This window comes from Falco cherrug, chromosome 12 (assembly GCF_023634085.1).
Source record: "Falco cherrug isolate bFalChe1 chromosome 12, bFalChe1.pri, whole genome shotgun sequence".
NCBI classification, from domain to species: domain Eukaryota; kingdom Metazoa; phylum Chordata; class Aves; order Falconiformes; family Falconidae; genus Falco; species Falco cherrug.
The window spans coordinates 22,767,560-22,791,845 of record NC_073708.1 but is presented as its reverse complement, the minus strand read 5'-3'; the positions used below and the strand labels follow the sequence as shown (position 1 = coordinate 22,791,845).

General features: G+C 56.7%; 2 protein-coding genes across 16 annotated transcripts in view; one reads left to right on the top strand and one right to left on the bottom strand.

The window, feature by feature from the left end:
• The first annotated feature begins 945 nt into the window (after nucleotides 1-945).
• HYI (hydroxypyruvate isomerase (putative)) lies at nucleotides 946-3,860 on the top strand. Of its 2 annotated transcripts, none has more exons than XM_055724294.1 (8): nucleotides 946-1,156; nucleotides 1,239-1,350; nucleotides 2,444-2,558; nucleotides 2,703-2,781; nucleotides 2,966-3,015; nucleotides 3,190-3,259; nucleotides 3,396-3,530; nucleotides 3,726-3,860. In XM_055724294.1, exons 1-8 carry the CDS (start codon nucleotides 961-963, stop codon nucleotides 3,812-3,814), a joined length of 846 nt encoding a protein of 281 aa, XP_055580269.1. In that variant the 5' UTR covers nucleotides 946-960; the 3' UTR covers nucleotides 3,815-3,860. The 2 variants fall into 2 exon arrangements, with proteins under 2 accessions (XP_055580269.1, XP_055580268.1); XM_055724293.1 differs by having other exon boundaries at nucleotides 2,682-2,781.
• A 530-nt stretch (nucleotides 3,861-4,390) lies between these two features.
• SZT2 (SZT2 subunit of KICSTOR complex) overlaps nucleotides 4,391-24,286 on the bottom strand; it is a 60,605-nt gene continuing 40,709 nt past the window's right edge. For 4 of the 14 annotated variants that reach the window (XM_055724279.1, XM_055724280.1, XM_055724284.1 and 1 more), the window contains 24 exons: nucleotides 22,478-22,666; nucleotides 22,158-22,355; nucleotides 21,627-21,796; nucleotides 21,278-21,444; nucleotides 20,747-20,844; nucleotides 19,734-19,866; nucleotides 19,495-19,622; nucleotides 19,074-19,201; nucleotides 18,401-18,583; nucleotides 17,686-17,956; nucleotides 17,394-17,473; nucleotides 16,920-17,045; nucleotides 14,988-15,193; nucleotides 14,775-14,868; nucleotides 13,282-13,362; nucleotides 12,792-12,866; nucleotides 11,672-11,737; nucleotides 10,227-10,440; nucleotides 9,769-9,952; nucleotides 9,339-9,461; nucleotides 8,583-9,084; nucleotides 8,145-8,261; nucleotides 7,699-7,767; nucleotides 4,391-5,115 (listed from right to left, as the gene is read on the bottom strand). In XM_055724279.1, the coding sequence (XP_055580254.1) occupies nucleotides 4,969-5,115; nucleotides 7,699-7,767; nucleotides 8,145-8,261; nucleotides 8,583-9,084; nucleotides 9,339-9,461; nucleotides 9,769-9,952; nucleotides 10,227-10,440; nucleotides 11,672-11,737; nucleotides 12,792-12,866; nucleotides 13,282-13,362; nucleotides 14,775-14,868; nucleotides 14,988-15,193; nucleotides 16,920-17,045; nucleotides 17,394-17,473; nucleotides 17,686-17,956; nucleotides 18,401-18,583; nucleotides 19,074-19,201; nucleotides 19,495-19,622; nucleotides 19,734-19,866; nucleotides 20,747-20,844; nucleotides 21,278-21,444; nucleotides 21,627-21,796; nucleotides 22,158-22,355; nucleotides 22,478-22,666 (3,749 nt within the window). In that variant the 3' untranslated portion in view covers nucleotides 4,391-4,968. The other 10 variants (XM_055724291.1, XM_055724290.1, XM_055724281.1 and 7 more) reach the window with 9 other exon arrangements.

Below are 24,286 nucleotides of genomic sequence, written 5' to 3'. Positions count from 1 at the left end.
GGTGCTGCTGCTGGGTTCTCCCAAAGCACCGGGAATTACTGGGGCTTGCCCTGGGCCACGGGGCCAGGGGCTGCCGAGGGCTTCTGCGGTGGCCATGGAGGAGGCGCCGCGCGGGGCTCCCCGGCTGCCGGCGGGCAGCTGAGAGCCCCCAGGAACAGGCTCATCACGAGGGCTGCAAAACGTCCACAGCTCACCGTGCCACCTCTGCCAGCCACGGCACAGCCCCTGGGTGGCCACAGGTGGATGGGACACACACCCCACCCGTGCAGCCTGCGAGCCGTGCCGGGACCGTGCAGAGTAGGGGGGCTGGGGACGGGGGGCTGGTCACAGGCACCACAGGGGTGGCACTCCCACGCACTTGAGCCACAGCGCTGCAGAAGTGGAGATGAACATTTTATGGTAAAATATGCAGAGCGTGGGACAAAAGAGGAGCGTTTCTCGCATAATGAGACACTGTTAGAGACAAGCTCCCCAGGAAACCAATTAACACGGCGCTTTGTGTGTGTCAGGCCAACACCTGGCAAACACACCTTTCCCAGGGAGGACGCCAGCCGTGCTGCACCGCGGCCGCCCCCAGCACACCCCCGGCCCGCCGCCCCTCTAACGGGGACAGCAACCCCACCTGTGTCACAGGCAGCACGGGGCGGGCTGCGGCGTGGGGCCGCTGACCCACACGGGCCCTGTGGCCCGGCGCACCGCCACGGCCGTGGGCACCTGCCGGGGGAGCTGTGCCCCAGCACTGCCCCGCCGGGTGGGGGCTCGCTCCGCGCCCGGGGCCCCTCCCACCAGCCCCACGGGTGGGTTGCCGCCCGCGGCCCACGCGGGACACGGAGGCTGGCCTGCCCCCGCCCCCTGCCCGCCGGCCCCGCCCCCGCCCCACACAGCCACGCCCACGTTCAGGCTCCGCCCATTGCCCGAGGCTCCGCCTCTTGTCAGCATAGCCCCGCCCCGCCGCCCGCCATGTCGCTGCGCTTCTCCGCCAACCTCTCGTGGCTGTTCCCGGAGCTCCCGGAGCTCCCGGCGCGGCTGGAGGCGGCGGCGGCCGCCGGGTTCCGGGCGGCGGAGGCGGCCTGGCCGGCGGGCTGCCCAGCCCCAGCGCTGCGGGCCGCGGCGGAGCGGGCGGGGGTGCGGATCGTCCTCCTCAACACCCCGCCCGGTACCGCCGCGTCCCCCGGGCTGCGGGGGGGTGGGGGGCGCGGGGGTGCCCCGGCGCCGCTGACCCCGCCGCTCTCTCTTAGGGGACCCGGAGGCGGGTGAGATGGGGCTGGCGGCCGTGCCCGGGCGCCAGGCTGCCTTCCGCCAGGGCCTGGCCGCGGCGGTGCAGTACGCCAAGGCGGTGGGCTGCCCCAGGTAGGTGCGAGCCGGGACCCCCGCTCCTGCGGGCCCCCCGCGCTGCCGGCCCCGGCGCGCCCCCGCGGCCGCCCGCCTCCGCCGGCGCTTCCGAGCGGGGCTGGCCCTGGGCGCCGCTGCGCCGCCTGCCCGCCGGGTCCGCAGCCGCCCGGGCAGCGCCCCCAGCCCGGCTGCGCGGGGGGGACCGGCCCGGTGCCCACCCTGCCTGCGGGGCCGCCGCTCCAGCGGGCTCGCCGGGAGCTGACCCGAAGCCGCCAGGCGCTCTGGTCCAGCCCTGCCCCTCACAACGGTAATGCTCCTGTCCCCACGTCCCCACAACGGTAATGCTCCCTTTCTCCTCCCCAATTATACCAGTCGTTTCCCTCAGGACACCGCAACAGTTGCTTTATTGAAGGCGACGCTGCTGCCGGTGCAGCAGAGACACTGTTAGAGATGCAATTAGCCTGGTGCACCCCCCCCGAGAACCGGCGCGGCCCTTCTGTTCCGTTTACTTTGCACCGTTCCTTCCCGTAGGAGAGCAGCCTGAAGCCCTGTGGAGGGCGCGGGCCGGGCAGGCCGGGGGTTGCCCAGACCCACTTGCCCCCTGGTAACAGGCAGAGTGAAGCGGTGCTTGCCCCCACTGCGCGCCTTCCCCGCTGGCTGCCGAAGAGCTTTGCGCTCGCCTGCCTGGCCGCTGCCCCCCCCCCCCCCGCTCTCAGCCAGCAAGCGGTGACACACGGGGTCCGACCTGCCCCTGGCAGAGGCAGCTGCCCCTCATGCTGGCCTCGGGGCAGCCCCAGCAGCGGGACCAGCAGCTCCAGCCTCGAGTGAAAGAGCCGGAGGCAGCTGGCAACAGAGGAAAGAATCAAAGGCTGCAATTTGTCAGGCAAAAGGTTCAAAGTCATCCATCCCTCGGTGTGCTGAGGTGGGATGGTGTGTGTTGGTGTCCCTGCAGCTCGTGCCTCCTGTGTGGGACACGGCTCCTCTACCTCCTGCTGTGTCTTACTTCCCCAGCCTGGCCCTGTTTTCCACGGACAGAGAAAGGTGTATTAGATCCGCCCAGCTGCTTGGAGACTGGAGCTGCTGCCTGTGGCTGATCTCTCTGTGTCTGCAGGATCCACCTGATGGCTGGGCGGGTTCCCCTGGGCACAGACCGGGCAGCAGTGGCAGGCAAGATGGAAACAACCTTTATCGAGAATCTCAGATACGCTGCTGACCTCCTGGCCCAGGTAGGTGGGGAATGGGTCCTGGTCTGTGGGTGCAGCTCTTGGTACTGAGGATGGAGAATCCCCTACCAGCCTGGCACGGGGAAGGAGCACTCCCTGCTGCAGAGGTGACGGGATGCTCCGCAGGGTGGCATTACTGTGTTACAGGAAGACCTGACTGGACTGGTGGAGCCTATTAACAACCGTATCACTGACCCTCGTTACTATCTGAACACCCTGCACCAAGGTAAGGCAGATGTCTCTCACCAAAGTCTCCTTCAAGGGAGGAGAAGGATCCCAAAGCCTGAAAGGCAGGAGGTTGCCTCACTTGCAGGGAGATTCTGAGGGAGCACAGTTGAAGGGGGAGGGTCTCAAAGCTTCACTACAGAGCTTCCAGCCGGGGGGTGGTCTCCCATTTCTTTCACCCTTAGCTGCTGCCATCCTGGAGAAGGTGGAGCGGCCCAACCTGAAGCTGCAGCTGGTGAGTCAGCATTGAAGATCCTCAGGGTCCACACCTTGCACAGGCCCACAGGGGAGTCCCAAGCTGTAGGCCTGTTCTCCCCTCCTGGGGACACGGGGAGGGACAGGGACTGTAGGACAGTTGTCCTTGACTGCTCACTGCTTAACAGCTGTACCATCCATCTCTCTCCCATAGGATCTCTTTCACTGCCAGATCATGGATGGGAATTTGTCACGCAACCTGGAGACATACTTCCCACTCATTGGTAACGCCCTGCACCCAGACTGGCTCTTCTGTGGCCATGGGGCTGGAGTGGCATGAGATGGGTCACCTTGTCTCATGCCTAGAGAAGGCTGCAGGCAGGGCTGCCTTGGGCAGAGCATCTTCCATCTCCTCCCTAGGTCATATCCAAATTGCACAGGTGCCAGGGCGGCATGAGCCTGACAGCCCTGGGGAGTTGAACTTCCCCTACATCTTCGAGCTTCTGGAGTCCCTTGGCTACACTGGCTACGTGGGGTGCGAGTATGCTCCAAAAGGTGAGTGGGCATGCAGGTGGCCTGAGCCCCTCTGGCAGGTCCAAGCGTGGGCCAACTGTGCAAAGACAGGCAGGTCCTGGGGGCTGGCAGGCAGTGGGCATCAGAGTCCCCCCTGGGGATGAGGTCCCTGCCCAGAGCAGGAGCTGCTCCAGCTTGCCTGGGGGTGCCAGCAGGAGACCTTGTCTGTCACTGCAGGAGACACCCTAGAAGGTCTGGGCTGGCTGCGCTCATACTGGGAGAGCAGAGGGCTGCAGCATGGTGGGACCAGCAAGACTGCAGAGTAAAATGAGAAACCACGGGAATAAAAGTCAAAGCACTGGCTTAACAGAGGAGGCATGTCTGTTTTCTCTATGACTCGGTGGTGGTAGGTGGGATGATTCCTACAGCAACATTAGGAGTATCTATGTCGTATTTCCCTTGGGCCAGCCCAAGCAGTTGGACCCGCACATTGTATTGGGGGATGGCTTGGGCACCACTGTGAGTGAGTTCAGGTACACAGGAGAACCTTAACTTCCAGTCTGCAGGGGTGTCCAGGGAGAGGTTTCCAGTCTCCCCTGCTGAGAGGGAGCATTCACTTTTTGGCAAAGGTGTGAGTTTTCCCAGTCCAGCTCCAGCTGTTGTCTGAAGTTGGGAGAAGAGGGCTCTGGGCTTCCCTGTCCTGCAGTTCTCAAGGCTGCTGCCAGGGCCAGTGCTGACCCTGCAGCAGGTGGGAGAAGGGAAGAAGCAGCCCCCTGGCCGGCCGCCTGCCCACAGACAGTCAGGGCTGCATGCCCTGGTGCAAACCAGCCAGCCCCACAATCAGGGTTGCCTCTCCCTCCCCTATGGGAAGTCTTCTATATCCTTTGCCTATGGCACGTGAGTGGGGATCTGGTTCAGTTTATTTCATAGATACATCAATGACTTCAATGTACATCTCCATAAAACCTTCCCCGGCCCAGTTCACCCGTCCTGTCCCCTTCAGTGCTCTCCTGCTGAGACCAAAGGGCCAGAAGTGGGCAACCTCACTGCCCAGAGCCCTGAAGTGCAGAAGTCTTTCTGCCTAAAGCCAAAGCACTGTGTGGTGCTGCCCAGTGCAGAAGACATGCTGTGTGTACTCCTCTGGGCCTTCCCGGCAGGCAGACCTCGCCTGCAAATGCCAAAGCCATGTCCCTGAGAGTCGCTCTGCTTCAGCCAAGCCACAGCAGCCAAGCTTCTGCCCTTGCAGTTCGGTTCAAGGTCATCCCATATCAAACCCACTGAAAGCAGCACACCGAGGGCCATGCCAGCCAGCCAGCGATGGAGGTGCGGTATCCCCAGGCTCCTCAGATCAGTACCCCACTGCCTGCAGTGCCAGAGCACAGGTCCCCCCCCAGAGGCCTGTTCTTCGCCATTGTCACCCGTGGCACAGCCACACCAAGAGCTCTGGTACATGTGGTGCTCCAGGGTGTGGGCACCAGTGCTAGAGCAGGCCTGTCCAGAGGTTGAAGCAGGCAGTGTTGATAACTGACTCCAGGTGGTGGTATGTGGACACGAGCTGTGGCAGAGGGCTCTCACTGTTCTGGGGCTGCACTGGGAAAGGCTCCCGGAAAACCACGGTGAGGCTCTGCTGAGAAGGAGAAGCGGGTTAGGGGACAGGGTTCAGACCAGCACCATGCAGTCCCTAGCCCAGGTGCGCGGGCACTTTTTTGGTGGTGTCAGGCAGATACAAGAAGTCCCAAAATGCAAACAGTGCTAAACCAGTGCCTGCTCCTGTGAAGGGCTTGTTTGAGCGTCCTCCCGCTTTTTTTGGTGGAAATGAGGTGCAAGGATTTGTTCGCTCACTCTGTCCCAGCCCCCATGCATCTGTAGTTATACCAACTCCACCCCAGCAGCAGTTTAAGGAGAGGAGGGGATCCTACTGCCTCCACAGCAATAGGGGCTTCCAGGGAAATTACAGGGAAATTTCTTCTAAGGCAAAGAGTAGGAGTGCAACAAATGGGGAATGGGAGGAGATTAAATGTAATAACTGCAATCCTAAAAATAAATGCAGGCTCCTCCATTCTCATTAGTGACTGTACTGACAAGGCAGGGCAAAGGCTGAGGGGAGCAGAGAACAGGGTTCGGAAGAGAAGGTTGCAGGAGCTGAACGAGAAGAAAAATGTGACTCAGTGCACTCAGATCAGCATCACAAAGGCAAGACACAGGGACTGGATGTTCTCCAGAGCTGAAATACAGCAGGTTAGTGGTAGCCTAGTCCCCTAGTCTAGTAGCCAGGGTCCCCTAAAAATCTCAAAGCCCTGAGAACAGCTGTGTAACTGCAAAGCAGCAAGTGCGCCACCATTATTTAAGAGGAAAGAGAAAGTAATTTGTGGGCCTAACTCCAGCAACATACAAGGCTTTAGAGCAGGCTTGGAGAGAAAGAACCATGAGGAAAATGCAGCTCAGTGTTACCAAAGTGATGTGCTAACGCTAGAGTTCTCTTTGGTAAGGTAGTATTTCTAGACAAAGGGATCATGGTATATCTTATCTGAGCTTCAGGAAGGATTTGATGTAGTACCACATGGGAAATTTAGGTAAGCTGAAAAGACAGGAATTAACACAAAAATTACAAAGTGAATATGGTAGTGCTGAAGGAGTAGCAGCAGGCTGGAGAGAGGTTACAAATGGAGTTTCTCCAGGACAGGTTTTGGGACTCACGTTGCCTCGTACTTTAATGAGTCTGGCACAAATACGAGGAGCGTGCTGATAAAATTTGAGGCACTAATACAAAAGAGGATTGGGATAATGCAAAAAAAAAAAAAAAAAAAGCCCTAGAGACTTTTGAGAGGCCACAGGAATGGGATGAATGTTAAGTGCACAATATGTGTGAGGAACACAATAAGATGGGAGTCAGTGGGAGAGCTGATGGAGGGCCTGCGCATATCGTATCAGTGACCACAAGGTGATACTATGACCAGTAAGACAAGACCATGAAAAGACAAAATACCACCCTAGGCTGTACCAGAAGCACCAGGCAGGACAGCGAAGCCCTAGTGCAAACACAGAAGGCTCTGCTGAGACTCCTCAGGAATACTGGGTGCAGTCCTGGTCATCTGTAATTACAAAGGCTGTCCTGAGCCATGAAGGGCACTGAACGACCACGAAGCTATTGGGGAAAGGAAAGGAGGCTCAAGAGCTCAGCTTGCTTAACACAGCAACGCCGAGTTAGCAAAAATTCCACCTTCAGATGTGGAGGTGAATTTAGGGACCAGGGAGGAAGCAGGTAGCTGCACAGTGAAGAGCAGTTTCAGCTGTGAGCTACCACTGGCATGAAGAGGATGGAACTGGCCCCAACAAAAGCTCCAGCAGAAAATGGGAAGGGCTCTTCACCATCAGGTGGCAGGAGGCACTGAGCAGCCTTCCAACGGGCACCACCTCTTCTGTTTCCCCTACCTGCTTTTAAGATGGAGTGTGAGTTATTTACAAAAGGATCAGTTAACCTGCAGTCTGCAAAGCCTTGCTGTGGGCTGAAGCATCCTGTAGATGCCCTGCTCTCACGTGGAGCTGCACTCCCTGTGACCTACCCTGCGCCCCGCCTGGGAGCACAAGTGACAGCAGAGTATTTTTGCCCTCGAGTCCAGTGAAGGCCAAGGCCCATGCCGGTTTGCTGGGACCCTCGCAGTGCATGTCCCCTTCCGTTCTGCCCAGGCAGGAGCAGCCTGACTCCTCCCAGCCAGACCCAGTGTGATCTGGCTTTGGGCTGAACACAGGACTCTTTAGCCTGGACAGAAAGGCAGCTGAGAGCATGATCCAAAAACAACCCTGCGAAGGAAAAGAGGATCCACTGCTCACTGTTTTCCACTACAAGAACAAAGGGGCATCACATAAGAAGAGCAGGAGCTTCAAAAACAAGCCAAGGAAGGTAGCTCTTCACCTAGACTGTAAGTGTCTCATGGAGCTGCAAGTCAGGGGAAATAATGGATGCCAGAAATTAACTGAAAGAAATAAAGCTGCAGAAGGATACTAAATAAATGCAAAGGCTACTTTGGCTCAAGGATGGGCCTGAGTTAAGATTGTCAGATATTGAGATAGTATTTAGGAGAGGTGTTATAAGCTTCTTGACCTGCTGTTGTTCTCCCCATGCACAGCTGCCCTTGGCCACTGCTGGATGAATATAGAGAGATCCCTGGCCTGAGCCAATGCAGCCGCTTTTAGCTCCCCAAGTCCTTACCGTCTTTCCTGAATGCGAATCAAGAAACACAAGAACGAAGCAATCCGTGAACTTCTGGTTGAGCACCACCTGTCAGGAGAGCCACAGTGTATGTTGGAAAGGAGACAGTACAAATCCCTGGACAGGGATACAAACAACACCCACCCAGGGACATGCTGATGTGCAGGACGAGTGGCACGATAGAGCCATGAAGGTGGAAGTCTGCCTGGCTCACAGGTGACACTGCCAAACCATGGGGCTATAAATGGCATGAGGCTCTGGGGGCGGGCAGACAGACACTGATGTACCACAGCTCATGCTGCACCAGTAGCAGAGCGGAGAGCAACATTGTGATGGCACCTATGTTGTCCTAACAGCACGGGCCAGGCTCAGACTGTGAGAAGCCACAGCAGGCAGGGGCACTGGACAGGGGAGAGAGGCTGCAGGTGGGTGGCAGGCTGTCTTACCAGATACTGGGTGCCAGTTTCAGCATTGTGGAAGTGCCGACAGCTCTGGGGAAAGCGGCTCAACAGCACTTTGATGAGGCTCTGGTACCAGGAGACTGTCATGGTGAGGAAACATCCCTGCAGGCATGGAAAAGGACTGATTTCAGCCTCCCTCCAGCCATGGCACCAGCAGCCATAATGCTACAGCAGCCTTCAGACCCCAAATCATCTGCATCCCTCACAGCCCACTAAGGCATGCCGACCTAGGACTACTCAGTCTCCACAGACAGGTCCATGCAGCCGCCCCCTTCCCCTGCCAGCTAGGAGCTATGTTCCTGCCTCTATCTTCCCACCAAGCAGGAAGAGACGTGCCCTGCAGGCCCTTCACCCGGTGCCCCGCTCCATCCCCAGAGCAGAATAGCGGCTGCTGGATACCGTGACTCCATTCCTGCTGCTCACCAGTTGGGGGTCGACATCAGCAATGGATTTCCCATGCACGGCATCAAGCAACTCCTCCAGCTCCACCAGCGAGAGCTTGCCTAGCTTCAGCTTGTCAGAAGCCAGAGGCTCCAGCAGGAAAAGACGCTTCCAGAGGTTGTCCCTGCGGCAGTGGCACTTGGCCAGCTGCACCATGCTGCTGAGCTGCTTCTGGGCTGAGGCCACCTCAGAGGCCAGCAAGGGGAAGAGCGGCGAGGTGTAGAAGAGCCCTGGCCCCAGTTTGACTTGTGTGCCCCCTGTGTAGAACTCGCTGCTGTCCTCCACATCCTGCCATAGCTCCCGCTCTGTTGGCTGCTGCTGCCCCAGGCTCGTCTCTGGCTCTGCTGCCTCCCAGGCTGCTCGGCCCACCACAGGCTCCAGCACTTCCCGCTGCAAGCGCGGCAGCTTCTTGAAGCGTCGCATATCAGCTGTGAGCCGAGGAAAGAGCTCCCGCTGGCTAGTCATGATGACATAGAAACGCAAGCTGAGAGCAAGGAGACACTTGTGACTTGGGGAAGGGCTGCTCCCGTCTCATCTGGGCTGCAAATGAACCATGGGCCTCTGTCCCTGCCAGCAAGGGTGCTCTCTGCCCAGACAGCATACTGCCTCGTTCCCTGCAAGGATCCTCAGACAGCACCAAACCTGCCTGTGACGTCCCAGACAGAGCCAATCCCTCCCAGAGCCCTCCTCCCCTGCCAGGAATTGCTGGTGTCACATCTCTGGGCCCCCAGTGCTCACCGGAGCATGCGTCTCTCTGCCTCACTCTGCTCCTCAAACGGTGCTGCACTGTGACACACCAGGAGGGACACATCAAAGTCATCATGATGACGCAGACCTTCAGAGTCCTTGTAGGAGCCCGAGCTGGGAGCAAAAGCACATCAGTGTGAAGAGGACCTTGCTTTGTTCCCCCAGAGCTCTTGGTCACAACAGAACTATGGGGCATGGGGAATTCGACACAGCAGGCCTCCTTAGAAGTGCTACGAGAGATGTCAAGGGCATGTGCACACATGGACATCACCCCGTTGGCCATCTCAGAAAAGCTGGGCAGAACTGCAGCCTGCCACTCTGTGGAACAGTCAGCTTTGCTGGCACCTTGGGCCAGTGTCCCCAGGACTGAGGGGCACCCACATCTCCGGCAGCTCCAGAAACCTGCAGCAGATGTACTCACCTGTTCCAAATAGATACCAGCGCGTATTCGTTCTGCTCTGTGCCTGGCGTCCCCTTCTTGTTGTCACTGCCTGTGGCCGGCCGGGCCATGCGCAAGGGTTTCATGTGGTAGGTGTTGGCGTGGTCAGCGATGTAGTTGTACAGCTGGTGCGCAGTGATCATGTTGGTGGGCAGGGCCAGTGTGCCTAGTGGAAGAGAACATGTTGCTATCACAGGAAGATGCTCAATGCCTCTTAGCTGGGCAGAGCAGTGTCCTATGAACTACTCTGCGGTACAGAGCAACCCACCTCCCTTCCACAACAGGACACCAAGGACTTATCCTGGAGCTGCACACCCCCCTCATGTCACCCTCTCCCTGAATGTGCCAAAGGTCAGGTTTGTTTGTAAAGCACTTGGAGACCTTTGCCAAGTTATGGGCTGGCAATCAACCCTAGACTGATCACACATTGCACTACAGACCTTGGAAAACATGGTTGCGGCCAAATTTGGGGATGTCAGTGTGGTGGGCGATGAAATCCTCCAGGAAGCTGGTGAGATGGTAGCCCTGGCGAAGAGTCATGTGGGAACCCAGCAGATACTGGTGGACTATACGCAAGTGGAAGTCATAGCTGAATGAATGCACATGCATGAGGTCCCGCACCTTGTCACACTCCTCCGTGAAGAGCATAGAGAGCTGCAGAGAGGGAGTCAAGGCAAGAATGTTACCAGGCACCTCACGCCCTCCTGCAAAGCCTTGCTGACAGCAAGGCATGGCAGAGCCAGCGCAGCCACCCCTGCCCCGACACCAGAGCAGGATGCAGCCCAGAAGCTGTGTGCACAGCGCAAATAGCAGACCTGCAGGCCTGGCCCCAAGGGATCCAACCTGGTAGCTCCTTTCACACTTGATCCCACTCTTGGTCTCCATAGCAGCACAGACTGATCAGCACTGCCTCCCTTTTGACATGAGGTTCATCCCCCTCCTTGAGCCCTGTGGCTATGAAGGAGGACACAGCTGAGGGCTGCTCTGCACTGCCTATGACCCAGGTGGGTACAGGACACACTGGGGCTGGAGCCCCAGCAAGTTCTGGATCTACAGGCAAAGGCTGACTCCCTGAACGTCCCTTGAGGGCAGGAGGCAGCACAGGGGCCTGTGGGGAGTGGCTGGACCCAGAGATGGGCAACAGCAGCGCTGCTAACGCCCTGGGCTCAATTAACTAACAGGGACCCAGGCTGGCTGCTGGGAAGCCAGATCCAAAGGTGACTGGTGTGTCACAGCTGTGCCTGGAGAGGACCCCTCTGGCACATGGCCATCACCTCTGCACAAGCATGCCGGTTTTTCACTGGGGCAGCACCAGCCTTCGCACGCTCACCCCTGGCCACACTCCCAGCACAACTGCAGCTACCGTGCCAGGGGACGGCACTGGTGAAGTACCCTCGTGCCAGGAGACCACAGTTTTAATGTCTTTTGGCTCTCTGACATCTTTGAGCAGTTGACCCACATTAAAATCCCTTGGTTTAAGAAGGGGCCAAGCTGGGAAAACCAGCAGACAGGAGGCATTGGCAGGAGGAACAGGCTGCCCTCACTCTCTGTGCCGCCTGCATTGCTGCTGCCACGAGCCAAAGGGCAACCCGCAAAGCCAGGACAAGCCCAGGGAGAAGCCTGGAGCTCTGCCCCAGGAAAGGCAGGGCAAAGAGCAAGAAACACAAGGCGCTGCCCCCATGCCAGCACCTGGGGCCCACCCCATCCTCCTCCCAAGCTGTGCTGCCCACTGGGGTATGTACTGCTACAGAAGGCACTGGCGCAGGAGGCAAGAGGCAGCTCCAGCAGCCAGGCAGGAAGGGTGGAAGCACAGCCAGTGGGAGGTTCAGCCCTGCACTGGCAGGTCCTGCTGTGCTCAGCATGGCAGCATGAGGAGAGGACGTACCGCAGACTCAGAGACGGAGCTGGGTCCCATGCAGCTCTTGCTGCGAGCTCTGGCTGTAAGAGTGCCCTGATGGAGAGAGATTCACAGCCAGTGGGAAGAGAGACGAGGCACTGCCCAGCCCTGTTCCTGCATCCAGCCTGTCCTGCACAGGCCCAGGGTGGGACAATGGGAGAGAAGGGGCAGAGGGGGCTCAGCTGCCTCACCTGGGGGAACACTGGGATAGTCCCAGCGTGTGGGAAGGCTGGCCAGGCCCCTGCAGCAAGCCGCATGCCTCTTGCCTGCTGCTCCCAGGACCATCCCCTCCCACTGCAAAACCAGGCAAAGTCTTTTCCCAGGTCAGCCAGAGAGAGCCTGGATGTTCCCTGCAATGCCAGCTGCAGCCTGGTAACCCTGCCCTGCGCACATGCAGGCTTCCCAAGAAAGGTTCAGCAAACCCTCAGACGAGATCCTGGCAGGCTCTATGCTTAGGAGAGCCACTCTTGGCATATATAAGATGCAGCCTTGCTCCAGAGCCACCTTGGAAAGGACAGCATGGTCATGCATGCCTCCTGCCTCAGACAGGCTAGGGCTGGCCAGCCTCCAGTGGGGACAGGCAGGAGACACCACGGCACACCAAAAGAGAAGAGAGCAGGCAACCCCATGGTGTTGTAGAGCAAGCCACAGATGTACCATTACTAGAGTTTATGGTGCAGAAAGTGATCTCCTCTGGCAAAGGGTAGCCAGCCATCTTGACAGATCCCTGTTCCCATTCTGCTTCTTTCTTGTTCCAAGGGGAGCTTGGCTTTCCATGCACTGACTTTCCCTGGAGGAGTCAGCTTTGCCAGAATTGCTCCTATTCCTCCCCAGTCTGCTCTGCCTTGCTCCCCAAGTTAGAACAAGAGTCATCCTCTTGCCAAACCTCCCACTCCCTTTCACTGCACTCCAGAGCTGCTCAAGCAGCATGCCATGGAGGGCACGTGGCTGCAGAAGGCTCTGTGTGGTTCTGCTTTTCCGCAAGGAGGGAGCAGAGCTCTCCAGAATTTGCTACACCTGAAACGCCCACTCTGGCCCAGAGATCGCTGCCTCCCTGCAAGCATACCCTGACCCTGAGGAGGACCAGCTGTGCCTGCAAAGCCATTACCTGAGAGTTCACAGACTGGCCCATGGGGATCCGTGAGCACTCCAGCGCATACTGCTTCACACAGAAGTAATAGCCCTGGAGAAGAGAGCACACGAGCATAAGCCTAGCACAGGCCTTGGACCTCTCCAGGGAAGGAGAACAGCCCCCATGCTTCACCCTCTGGGCTGGGTCCCAGACTCCTGCTCCATGTTTTGTCTCCCCTCTGGTCTGAACCAAGCTGGCCCGGCCAACACATGGCTGAGCACAGAGCCCCCTACCTGATGCTGGGCCCTTGCGTCTGTTAGGAGCCCCCCTCCAGAGAACTCTTACTGCTCTGAGCCCTGCAGAACCATCTCTAGCTGATCCAGTCCTGCAGGGCCATGGAAGAGGCAGGACAAGAAACAAAGAATCACATGCCTGTGCTGTAGTCCTCCTCATCACTCACTCTGTCATCTCTGAAGACTATCCTTGAACACCCACAGATCATACTTTCTTCGTTGTTCTCTCTTACCTGGAAGGCCAATTCCATCAGCACAATCCCACCCGGAAGAGCTCTCTGTAGATGATAAGTGGCAACAGCAGGACTTGTGCTCTGGGAAGAGAAGGACAAAGCTGAAGAGAGTCTCTGGCACAGCGGAGCAGCCCGCACACCAGGGTACGAGGCTGCCACGAGGCTCTGTGGCAGAGGTGGAAATAGAGGAGCCTCATCAAATGAGCACCCTCACTGGAGGGAGCAGAACAGACATGCCAGAACTGACTGAAAAGAATTCTAACGAACCTAATAAACAGTCTTTGAGAGAGCACACCAGGCACACTGCTCCCTTCATCTCCTGCTTGCTCACAACAGGGTGTCTCTAGAGACTGAGGACACTGAGCTGAGAGGTGATGCTGCCCACAATACCCCACTCCCACCTCTCCCTGCTGAGCTCTCCCCAGACCATTACATCTGCCTGACACAGCAGCTATCAGAGGCATCCAGTTTAGACTCATTGCTTACTGCCAGCAAATTCACTTGCCCTCTGTTCAGTTCTTCCAGTGGATTGCTCTCTTCTCATTTTAACGGTAAGGCGTTGTCTTGCCCACAATCTCATACGCACATCAGCCAAAGGCAGGTGCCAGGAAAATGTCAGAAAAGGTTGAGCAAATGCTATGTGCTACCATCATCCCTGGGTGATTTCATGAGCCACGGGTGATTTCTGCCTATCTAGCGACGCAGACGGGTTCCTCTTCCAGCTACTTACCTATTCTCTCTTGTAAGTTCATGTTCACAAAACTCATGTGAGCCCTTACTGTTCACAAAACCTTCTGATAATGACCACTGTTACCTGCTGCATAAAGAAACACTCCCTTCAGCTTTGAAACTGTCTCCAAATACATTCATTTGATGGTGCCTAGGTGTTGCATCAAGTAAGACAGCAAGGAGTCAGTCTCTTTCCAGGTTAGCTGTGATTTGGTAGAGCTCTGTCCTGTTCCTCCTTAGCTGTTGCTTCTTTAGACATGAGGAACCTCAGCCTGCTCTGCCTGCTCTCACAGCAGAGCCATTCCAGGTTTCTCTCTTCTGACCTCTTCAACTTCAGTGTGCATGTCACTAACTAAAAACTCTGTCCCAGAGCTGCCCTTAGCCACAGGTGCTGTGGCTTCTCTCACAGGTAAACCTCCAGAATCACACCCAAAGGCAGCTGTCCTGGCCCCAGGTCACCCTGTTCCTTTTCTGAGCCCCCCACAAGTTGTTGCTATCCTTTTGAGATTTGCCCTGGTTCTGCCCAGTCCCAGTAAGGGGCTCCAATGGCTGCAAAAGGACATGCAGGAGGGCAAGGAGGTCTCACTGACCCAACATCCCAAAGATGGTGTTGGTCTAGACAGACTTTTTTTGGCTTTGGTGCTTTCTCTGCCCTCTCACATCCCTTCTGCCTGAAACTGATACAAAAGCCAACCAGGAGAACTGCCCCGCTCCACAGCTTGACTTCCATTCCAGTTCCACCCTTCTAACAGACATGAACTCACCTTTGGACTCCCCTCTGCTTTTGGCTTCGTGTAGGAAAAGGACCCTCTCCCCTCCACACCCATGGCTGCCAGAGCTCGGATCCGGCTTGTGCTACTGGAAGTGACAGCAGAGACAGCCTTGAGCAGGGGAGCCAGCATCTCCTGTTGCATCAAATCAGGGCATAGCTCAGTGTGTCAGCCCTTCAACAACAGGGTTCCTACAGTGTCACTGACCTGCGAGTGGTGGGTGAGGGTGGCCGCACCTGGACCAGAATGAAGCCCATACTCTGCAGGTACTGGATGTATTGCTGCAAGAAGGCATTGCACATCTCCTGCAGCCAGGGCTCCTCCTTCACCTTGCCGGGCAGTGCTTCCGTTGAGTCGCAGCTGTGGCTGCGGTCTCTCCCTGAAGCTGTAGAGTCATTTGAGCGGTGGCGCTTCTGGAAGAGAAAATAATTTCCTAAGGAGACCTGCTGTGACTGGCCTCCGCAGGTGACACTCGCTGGGACACCACCAGGTGCCCTGGTTGAGCAGAGGGCAGACCTCCCCTCTGCCAGAGAGCATTAACAGCTGGTTCCCCAAACACTGTCCCAGTGCATGTGCTCAAACACAAGATCCAGGATTTACTCAGCCATGGACGGACTAACAGCACCGCAACAGACTGCAGGAAAAGGTGCCCTGGGAGAAGGGGAAAAGTCACATCTTCCCCTACAGAACGGCTTCCACAAAGTGTTAGTGGCTCACAACTAGTTCACGCAAGGCTCAACAGAGCTTCAGCTCCCTGCTGTCATGGTAAGAGTCCAATCCCCTTATGAATCCTGCCGACTTCTCAGATTTACTAGTAGTTCAGTAGCACTCAACAGGAACAGTGTTTCCTCTTAACCATCCTCAATTCTCCTTTTGATGTCCTGAATACTCCTTGTCTTTGTGCTGTAAGAGACTGTGGTTTCTTTTCTTGATCTCTCTACTCCAAGCCTGTGGCTCTTTTTATGTATTTCCATCTGGTCTTTTGTTCACCTACCCCAGAGGCAGTCTCTTTACATGGAATCTCTCTGGCTACTCTCTGACCTCCAAGTCTCTCTAGTTCCATGCCTTTGCCGCAAGATGCTTGGTTTCACACTTACTGTCCAGGTGAAGACACTAACACACCAGTATTTTAGAAATGTATTGGAATGCCTAACACCCCTTTCTGATGCACTCTGAACAGTTTGTCTTTTATATCCAGCTGTTCACGAATTGAAGAAATTTGGTGAGCTGTCTGCTCTGTACAGGCTCTGCAGTCAGTGTACAATACAGGAGGAGTTCAAACTTCTCTCCATGTTGTGCTCTGTTTTACTAGGAGCAAGGTCCCAGCTCCCACAATAGCTCTCATTTCACAGGCTACTCAGTTCCTTGCAGTCTTTTTCTGTTCCAACCAATCTGAACAGCCACACAGCATCGCAAAGCTTGGCACCTCATATGTACTGCGATAAATGATCTGGAGATACAGAACCCAATACACAACCTTGAAACCCCTGCTGCCTGGTTCCTCAAATTGAATAACCAATTTTCATTTTGCTCTGTTCCAAAAACAAAGTGAAGTTTTCATTCTGTGATGATATTTTTCCCTTCACATGCCAGTGCTCAATTTCTGTAGTAATCTCTGCTTAAAGACCCTGTCAGAATCCTTTTGACATCTAGACAAATTACAATAGCCTGTTCTTCCCTTCTGACACACATATAGACCACAAACAGCTGGTACGGGATCTACACTGGTTAGAGTCTGTCAGGTTACAACCTGCTCAGGATTCAGCTGCTTTGCTTTCAATTGTTCTAGCTATTTGCTGGGCCCAGAAAAGGTTTACCAGGTCTGGCTGCTGAATGCATAAAGGGAAGTTTTGCCCCCCCAGCAGATCAGTACCAGAAATAGCTCTCTGGTAGCTTCACTAGACTCAGCCCTGAATTCCCTGGATAGAAAAACGAAGTCAGTCTTCCCCAGGGATGGTGCAGCTGCAGAGAAAGGCTTTGAGGACCCAAGGATTTTCTCAGCCTCCGTCTGACAGGGTGCAAACTCATCCTGTAATGCAGGAGTGAGCTCAGAGCAGCCGTATCTTGGGCAAAGATTGCAAAGCCATCCTTTGCCTCAGTGCACAAAGCCCAACCCCACCGGCATTTGCTGACACTCACCTTCCCCTCTACCTTGCCCTGCTGGTCAGTCTGGATTTGCTGCCGGAAGGCCGGGTCAAAGAGCAAGGGGGTAGCACAGTAGTGAACCAGGCGCGAGGACTGCTTCAGGGTCTCCAGGTCTGCCAGCTGCAAAGTGCAAGAGGAGTACGGTTACAGCACACATCCCTCATCAAGCCTGGGAACAAGCTGTCTGCAACACTGCACTGCTGTTCAAACGGAGATCAAACACCAGAGGGAACCCCCTCCTTTGCAGCCTTTCCAGTGCTGGGCAGCGAGGCCCCGTGACCAAGTGTGCTGCTAGAGCCCAGCAACCCCAAAAATTCAAGCAGAGAGCACGTACTGCCCTGCCAAACACCATCCCCAACACGCAGCCTGCCCTGAGCTCCAGCACTCCCTTTGGCACAGGGAAGCTGGTGCTCCCGGTGTGCTGTAGGAAGGCCCAGCCTGCCGCCCACCTGCCTGGGCTGCACTCACACTGATAGGCATGTTGGACTGCGCCGACCTCTGCTGCCAGGTGACAAAGAGATTTTCAATCTTCATCTGCTTCTCCAGCTCTGGAGGAGAGAGAGCAGCCACAAGAGTGTCAAGTCACAGCCCCAGATATTGCGACTCCACTCCCACCCTACACATAACCCATTCCTCACAGCACCCTGACAGAGGCTGAGAACTGTCCCCACTGCCAGAACTTGTTCTGCTCTTTCTGAGCTCCTTTTCCAGGAGCAAGATGATTAGACAGGCTCCCGTGGCGTCAGGCCCCTTGTTTTACCTTTCCTCTCCATGCTCTTGATTTCCAAGAACTGGGCCCCATGCCGAGACACGGGGTCAAAAGGTCCCAAGTCAGGCCCGTGGGGTATGCGTTTGATGGTGGTAACATCCCGCAGAGCTTCGTCAAAGGGCACCACATCGGGATGGAAGTGCAGAGATGGCAGGCTGCGGGCAGAGCTGCTCAGCCGGCCTTGCTCCTTGCTAGGTGGGGGACTGGAGCTCCGAATCAGCGCGTCTACCTCCAAAGTGGAGTTCAGGAAAGGATTTGGCTCCTAAGCAAGGAGATACAGCCATGTAAGCCTCCTTACTATCAGCCTTGGAGCAAGAACCCACAAGAACAGACTAGACCCAATTCTGGCCATCTGCAGACATGTCTGTTAGCCTTCTCCATCATCAGGCCCAAGGAGAGCAAGCCTTGGCCCAGCACGGCCCTAATGTGCAGTGGGAAGCCCATTCCACAGCCTCCTCCACCCTAAATAATCCAGTCACAAATTAAGTGCTGCCAGCAGCAGGACCTGGCTTCCCTTGCCACCTCTGGCTGTCTGAAAACGCAGAAAGCAACAGCCCCACTGGACGCAGCTACAGATGGACACATGAGCACCTGGGGATGCCTTGCCAACCAGCACACAAGTGCCTGCAAACTTCTGCAGACACCCCAAACTGCTAAGGCTCCTCCTGAAGGGGAAAGGATTGCCCTGCTTGGCAGGGTGCCCTACCTGCTTGCTGTCCTCATGCCATGGTGTGTCCATGAAGCAGTGGTGGTGGAACAGTCCCAGCTTCTGGCTGAGCAGGCAGTGCACGATGTGGGACCGGGCATTCTGCCACTGCAGCAGGCGAGTAAGGGAGCAGTTCAGGTTGGCCCCCAGGTCTGGAGACCAGTTGTAGGTGTAGAGTGTCAGCTGGAGAAAGAGGAAGGGGAAGAAGGCTGAAGGACCTGCTCAGAGAGGGCCTGCATGGTGACACGGGCTGCCCCAGGTGCTCTGGGTACTTGCTGCAGCCAGTTCCAGATGACAAGGCTGGGACAGGGAGAGTGGCAACAGCTCATTCGCAGCCTCGCTGTTAACAGCCACACTGGTGGTGGTGGTACTTGCACTGCCAGCACAAGCGCCCAGCCTGATGTGGGCAGGGAAAGGACCGTGACAGTCCACAGTGGGGCAGCTTAAGTCAGAAACAGCAAGGCTGCTGCTCCCCGGCACTCCCCAGAGCACTGGCAGGGAACTCCCAGCTCTGCTTGCAGCACAAGCAGACATCTCACACAGCTGCTGAGGGCACCTGCCTGGGGAAGGCTGGTTGCCTGCAGAGGTACTCTTCTGCTCCTCTCTCTAGCCCTGGGCCAGCTGGGAACAGCCTGGCTTTCAGGAGACACCACCACACAGGCACCATTGCTACCTTTTTGTCGATGATCTCCATGAAGAGAAATCTTTGCCGGGGCACCAGGTCTCGTCCGAGGCTGGGATCAGAGCCTCTCTCTGCTGAGCTGAATTCCATGGCCTCAAAGCGCTGGAGCCCTTTGTGAGCTGGAAGAAGCCAGAGTTATGACCCTCAGTACCAGCTCATCCTGCTTTTACATCCCACATACCATTAAGGTGGCATGACAGGATGTTTTGCCGGAGTACTGCTCAGCTTGTCTTGAAATAAGGAGTTATAAGCCAATTTGAGAATAAGGTCTCAGGAGCTCAAAATAAGACAATCCACTGCCCACCTCAGGGCACAAGCAGTCTGTCCCAGCAAGGAGAGGAACGCTGCTCATACACTTCCCACCTCAAAAGCCCCCAGCACATAGTCCCGTGGACCCTGGCCGAGCACTTACCCTGTTCTGTGCTGCAACGCCACTGCTGGAAGTTGCGTCCCAGCAGGATGAAGTGCCTGACGGCTGCAGGGCGAGGGCTGGCACTCTGCCCAGGCTTATACGGCAGGAAGGTGGTGCCCCGATGGTAGCTGCAAAGAGCACCAAAGGTGGCTGACAAGTAGAGCCATGGGAGGAGAGGCTGGCAGAACTGATTGGCATTTGCTTGTGCCAAACAGCCCCCTATGAACCGCAAAACTCACCAGATCTGCTCAAACACCTTGACAGTGGTGTCGCTCGCCAGGGCGGTGACCAGGCTCACCACTTCCACCAGGATGGAGGACAGGAGGAAACGGGACACAATCTCCACCGAGCACTGCTGCACTGATGGGCACCCTGCACAGAAGCAGCACTGTCGTACAAGGCACCAAGCTGCCCCAGAGCTAAGCCCTGCCCGCCTGGGCAGTGCAGAAGGCTAAGGCAGGCCTGCTGCAGGCCTGCTGCCCAGTGCAGGCCAAGTTCCTGCCTTGCCAGGGACTGTGGTAGGCAGAGCTGGAGAACAAGGACCTTATAGGGAGGAGGAGAAGACAAAGGCTGGAATAACTCCTGGTGTCAGGCTGTAGCCTGAAGCAGAACCTGGACCAAACTCCCTGCATGCCCCGAGCACAGCAATTTATTCCCCTGCTTATTCCTTGTTCCCTGGCTTACTCCTTATCAGAGGAGGAAGACGGCTCTACCTTGCCAGCAGGAGGTGTGGGACACCAAAGTGAGAGGTATCCAGAAAGCAGCAACAGGCCAGCCACACTGCCCCAAACCCCACCCTATGAAGGGCACCCCTCCTCCTCTCTCTCCCTGCAAAAGTGGGGGTCTCCCTTGCAGCTTCACAGCCCCAGAGCACGTTGCAGAGGCTCAGGTCCTCCCTCCCTGCTACATCTGGGAGCTAAATCACTACAGCAGCTGCTGTTGGGGCCAGGGCTTTCCAAAGCAGCTGCATCCAAGTCCAGCAAGCCCTGGGCTCAGAGCATGGCAGATACAACCACAGGCCTTAGCAGGTCTGTTCAGACATGCAGATACATGCCACAGCTTTGTAATGCTGATGCTGGCCCTGAGACCAATGGGACCCAGGTGAAGTTCAGGGAGAGACAGGGTTCATACTAGGTAGAGACGAGCAAGGGATGAAGGCAGATGGTGCCATATGAAGGACTTGTCCTTGGAGCTCTGGGTAGAAAGGTTCATTCCCAGCCCATGTGGAGGAGCTGGTGCCTGAGACACATACCCAAGTGGTTCATGAATGCCATCCACTGCTGGCAGGTTTGATTGAAGAGTGGGTGCATGGTACCCACATCTCCTTCTTCCAACTGGCAGGCTCGCCGCCTAGGAAGAGGGAAAGGAAGCATAGTTATACCAGATCAGCCAACAGCAGTGAAGGTACATAGGTGCAACAGTCCCCTCCTGGCTCCGGAGCAGGGCCTGGGGAGCCTCCTTTTCAGGTTGTTACAGCCCTTGAGCTTGGTCCCTCTGGGTAGCAGCCATAGGGACGTCAGGTGTTGCACAGGGCCACACAATGCAGGGAAGGGATCTCTGGCAGGAAGAAGCAGCAGTGCTCCCAGCAGCGCTCCAACAATAAGGATCAAAGCTTTATGTGTGAAAGGCAGCTCCCCTAACTGGCTGCGTAAGGGAGAAACTACAAGGAAAGGGGATGTGATCCAGAGGATTGAGCCACATGTAGAGCCAGCAGCATGTCAGGCTACAGAGCAATGTACAGCAGATGGAGGGGAACAACACCACGGCTGCTGGCTGTGCTTGCCTCTGGGCCTGTTCTAGTTCAGCTGTGGCTGTGGCCCGATCCTGGCTCAGGTGCTGCTTAACACTCTCAGTCTTGTGCCGTCGCCTTGTGCGAGCCTCTTCTGGCCTCTCCAGCACAATGTCGTCAGTAGTCTTGGGGCTGCCCAGCTCCGAGGACTCTGTCTTACTCTGCGGAGAAGGGGGTAAGTTAATGCTGTGCACATGCACAGCCCAGTGTCCTGATCTCAAAAGTCCCCACTACCAGTCCAGCCTCCTGACCCCAGCCAGATCCCACCTCTCCACTCCTCCTGGCCTGACACACCATGAGGACTTACAGGCCCTGCTCCCCACCAGTCCCTCAGTAAGATTACCAGCATATCCCAGAAACTGCGGCGTCCCAGCTTGCTCGTGGGTGTCACTGGCTCCCCAGAGCTGGATGAAGGGGCAGACGTGAAGTGCAAGGGTGGAGGACAGCTCCTGCCAGCCCCACCAGTCGCCAGGGCCAGGCCCTTGGTCTCTGACATGGTCCTCCTTAGGCCTCCTGCAGAGACAAAACAAATCAGACCCCCAGAGGCTCCCACTGCGATACCGCTGGTATGCCTGTGTACCCCGCTCTGGCTGGCCAGAGCCTGGCTGGAGAGAAAAGTGCCCTCAGTAACACCCAGCAAAGTGGATTCAGTCTTGGTGAGCAGACAGACCTTTAAATACCTCTTCCAACCCTAATTTCTATGACACTTCTTCCCAGAGACATCGCACAGCACAGCTTGCAGAGGGGAGAGCAGCTTCCTCCCTCCCAGCCCTCCAGACCCGAGTCCCCCCAGCACAGCTAAGCTCCTGCAGGCCAGGTGGGAAGAGCGAGGCTGGCTGGAGGCTCCAGGTGGCCATCCTGGCCAGGCTCTCACCTGCAGAGCTCAGCTCCTCCAGGTCTGCGGCACCCAGGGGGCAGGTGGCTTCCACACAGAGCGGGGCTGGCAGCACGAGGAACTCCATGACGGCATCGCAGAGAGCATGGCGCAGGGCCCCGCGCAGCTTTTCCGACAGCTGCAGCAGGCTGATGTTGCCCTTCTCCCAGATATCCAGGCGCACCAGCACACAGGGCTCTGTGGGGAAAGGGCAGTCCTGCATGCCTTTGCATCCCCACCTTCATCAGCCCTCCTAGGTGCCCCAGGGGATGTAGAGGCAGCAGGGAATCAAGCAGCTTGTGGCCCATTTCACTCCCTACCTGAATGCAGGGTGCCAGCCTCTGGCTGGTGCTGGCTGACTGCAGTGAGGCTTTCGAAGTCTGTGTCCTGCAGCGGGCCCACAACGGGCGAAGAGGAAGGCGGCCTCTGAGGGTCAGGCCTCTCCCCGTGGGGCAGCGAGGTGGGGCTGCCGTGCTCATCCACGAATGTCAGCGCAATGCATGCAATTCCTGCGGGGGAGAGCCCGAGGCAGCCTCTGTCAGCCCAGCACTGAGTACACCCCTACAAGCCCTGCCTACAGCCTGCCACCCCACACCTGGGACCGTCATGTCACCGCTTGGGTTGCACAGTGCCACGTGGCAGGCAGGGCCCAAAGGAGGGGACACAGCCAGAGGAGCAGAGGCTAGATGTGCCTGTGCGGAGCTGGGGTGAGAAGCATGGTGCTTGGCACAGGGTGTCCCCATCGCTCCAGGAATCTCTCTCCTGCAGGGTCACAGCAGCTTTTGCTTTGCCCTGCAGGAGCTTCCGAGGTTGTCAGCCCCATATACAAGGGAAAAGTATCCCCATTTGCTGCAGGAGGGCCTTTATGCTGAGAGATCCAGGATGGGGCTCACCACCCCTACCCTCTTAAAGGGACAGAGCCCAGAGCCCAGACACTCTCCAGTAGCTCTCTCCAGGCTGTGGAGGACCTTGACTCCCTGCAGGGGAAGACTGCATACATGACACCTTGTTGCAGATGACACTCACAGCCCCCTCCTCGCTGTACACCTGTATAAGATCAGGTGCCTTCCCCATGCACTCCAGTCAGCAGGACTGGGGACAAAGCAGGTGGACATGTAGTATTATCCTGGAGTTGCTGCAGAGTAAAATTCAGGCCCTACCTGTAGCCTCTCTACACTGAGCCCTACGCACACACAATAGGACAGTTCAGAGATGCAGAGCAACAGGGTGGCGCTTGCTTCACAGCCCACATGCTACATGCCCAGGTCCATGCAGAAGGAGAAGCCCTGCTACGGACCGGAGCAGAAACGGGACCCCACTCCCCCCAGCCCAGCTCTGCAGCCAGGGCACCGAGGATGCAGCTGCGAGGTCCAAACCCCACGCTGTAACCCTGGATGCCCTCACTCCCTTTCAAAGCCCCTTGACTGACTAAGCCAGCACTCAGGTGGCTGGATGACAAAGCTGCCCCAAGGCTGCTGAGGGGCGATATGACCAGATGCAAACAACCTCAGCCCCGTAACACTGCTGAGCCCATACTCCGTCCCTCCCCATCCCAGCAAGGACAGGAGTGACGGCAGACTGTGCTGCCACAGAGCAGCAAAACTGTACCCGACTGGATCCACAGCACCATGTGGAGTATGGGTGCCCTCCCTGCGCTGAGACAAATCCAGCTCCAGCAGACCGTGTCTGTCCTGGTTTTGGCTGGGATAGTTAATTTTCTTCTCAGTAGCTGATACAGTACTGTATTTTGGATTTGGTATGAGAAGAATGCTGATAACACACTGATGCTTTAGCAGTTGCTAAGTAGGGCTTACTCTAAATCAAGGACTTTTCAAATATCCCATGCTCTGCCAGTGAGCAGGCAGCACAAGCAGCTGGGAGGGAGCAGAGCCAGGACAGCTGACCTGAACTAGCCAAAGGGATACTCCATACCATGGAATGTCATGCCCAGTATATAAAGCCGGGGAAAGAAGAAGGAAGGGGGGACAGTATATAAAGCTGGGGGAAGAAGGAAAGGGAGCACGTTCAGAGTTACGGTGTTTGTCTTCCCAAGTAACCCATCACACATGATGGAGCCCTGCTTTCCTGGAGATGGCTGAACACCTGCCTGCCCACGGGAAAGAGTGAAT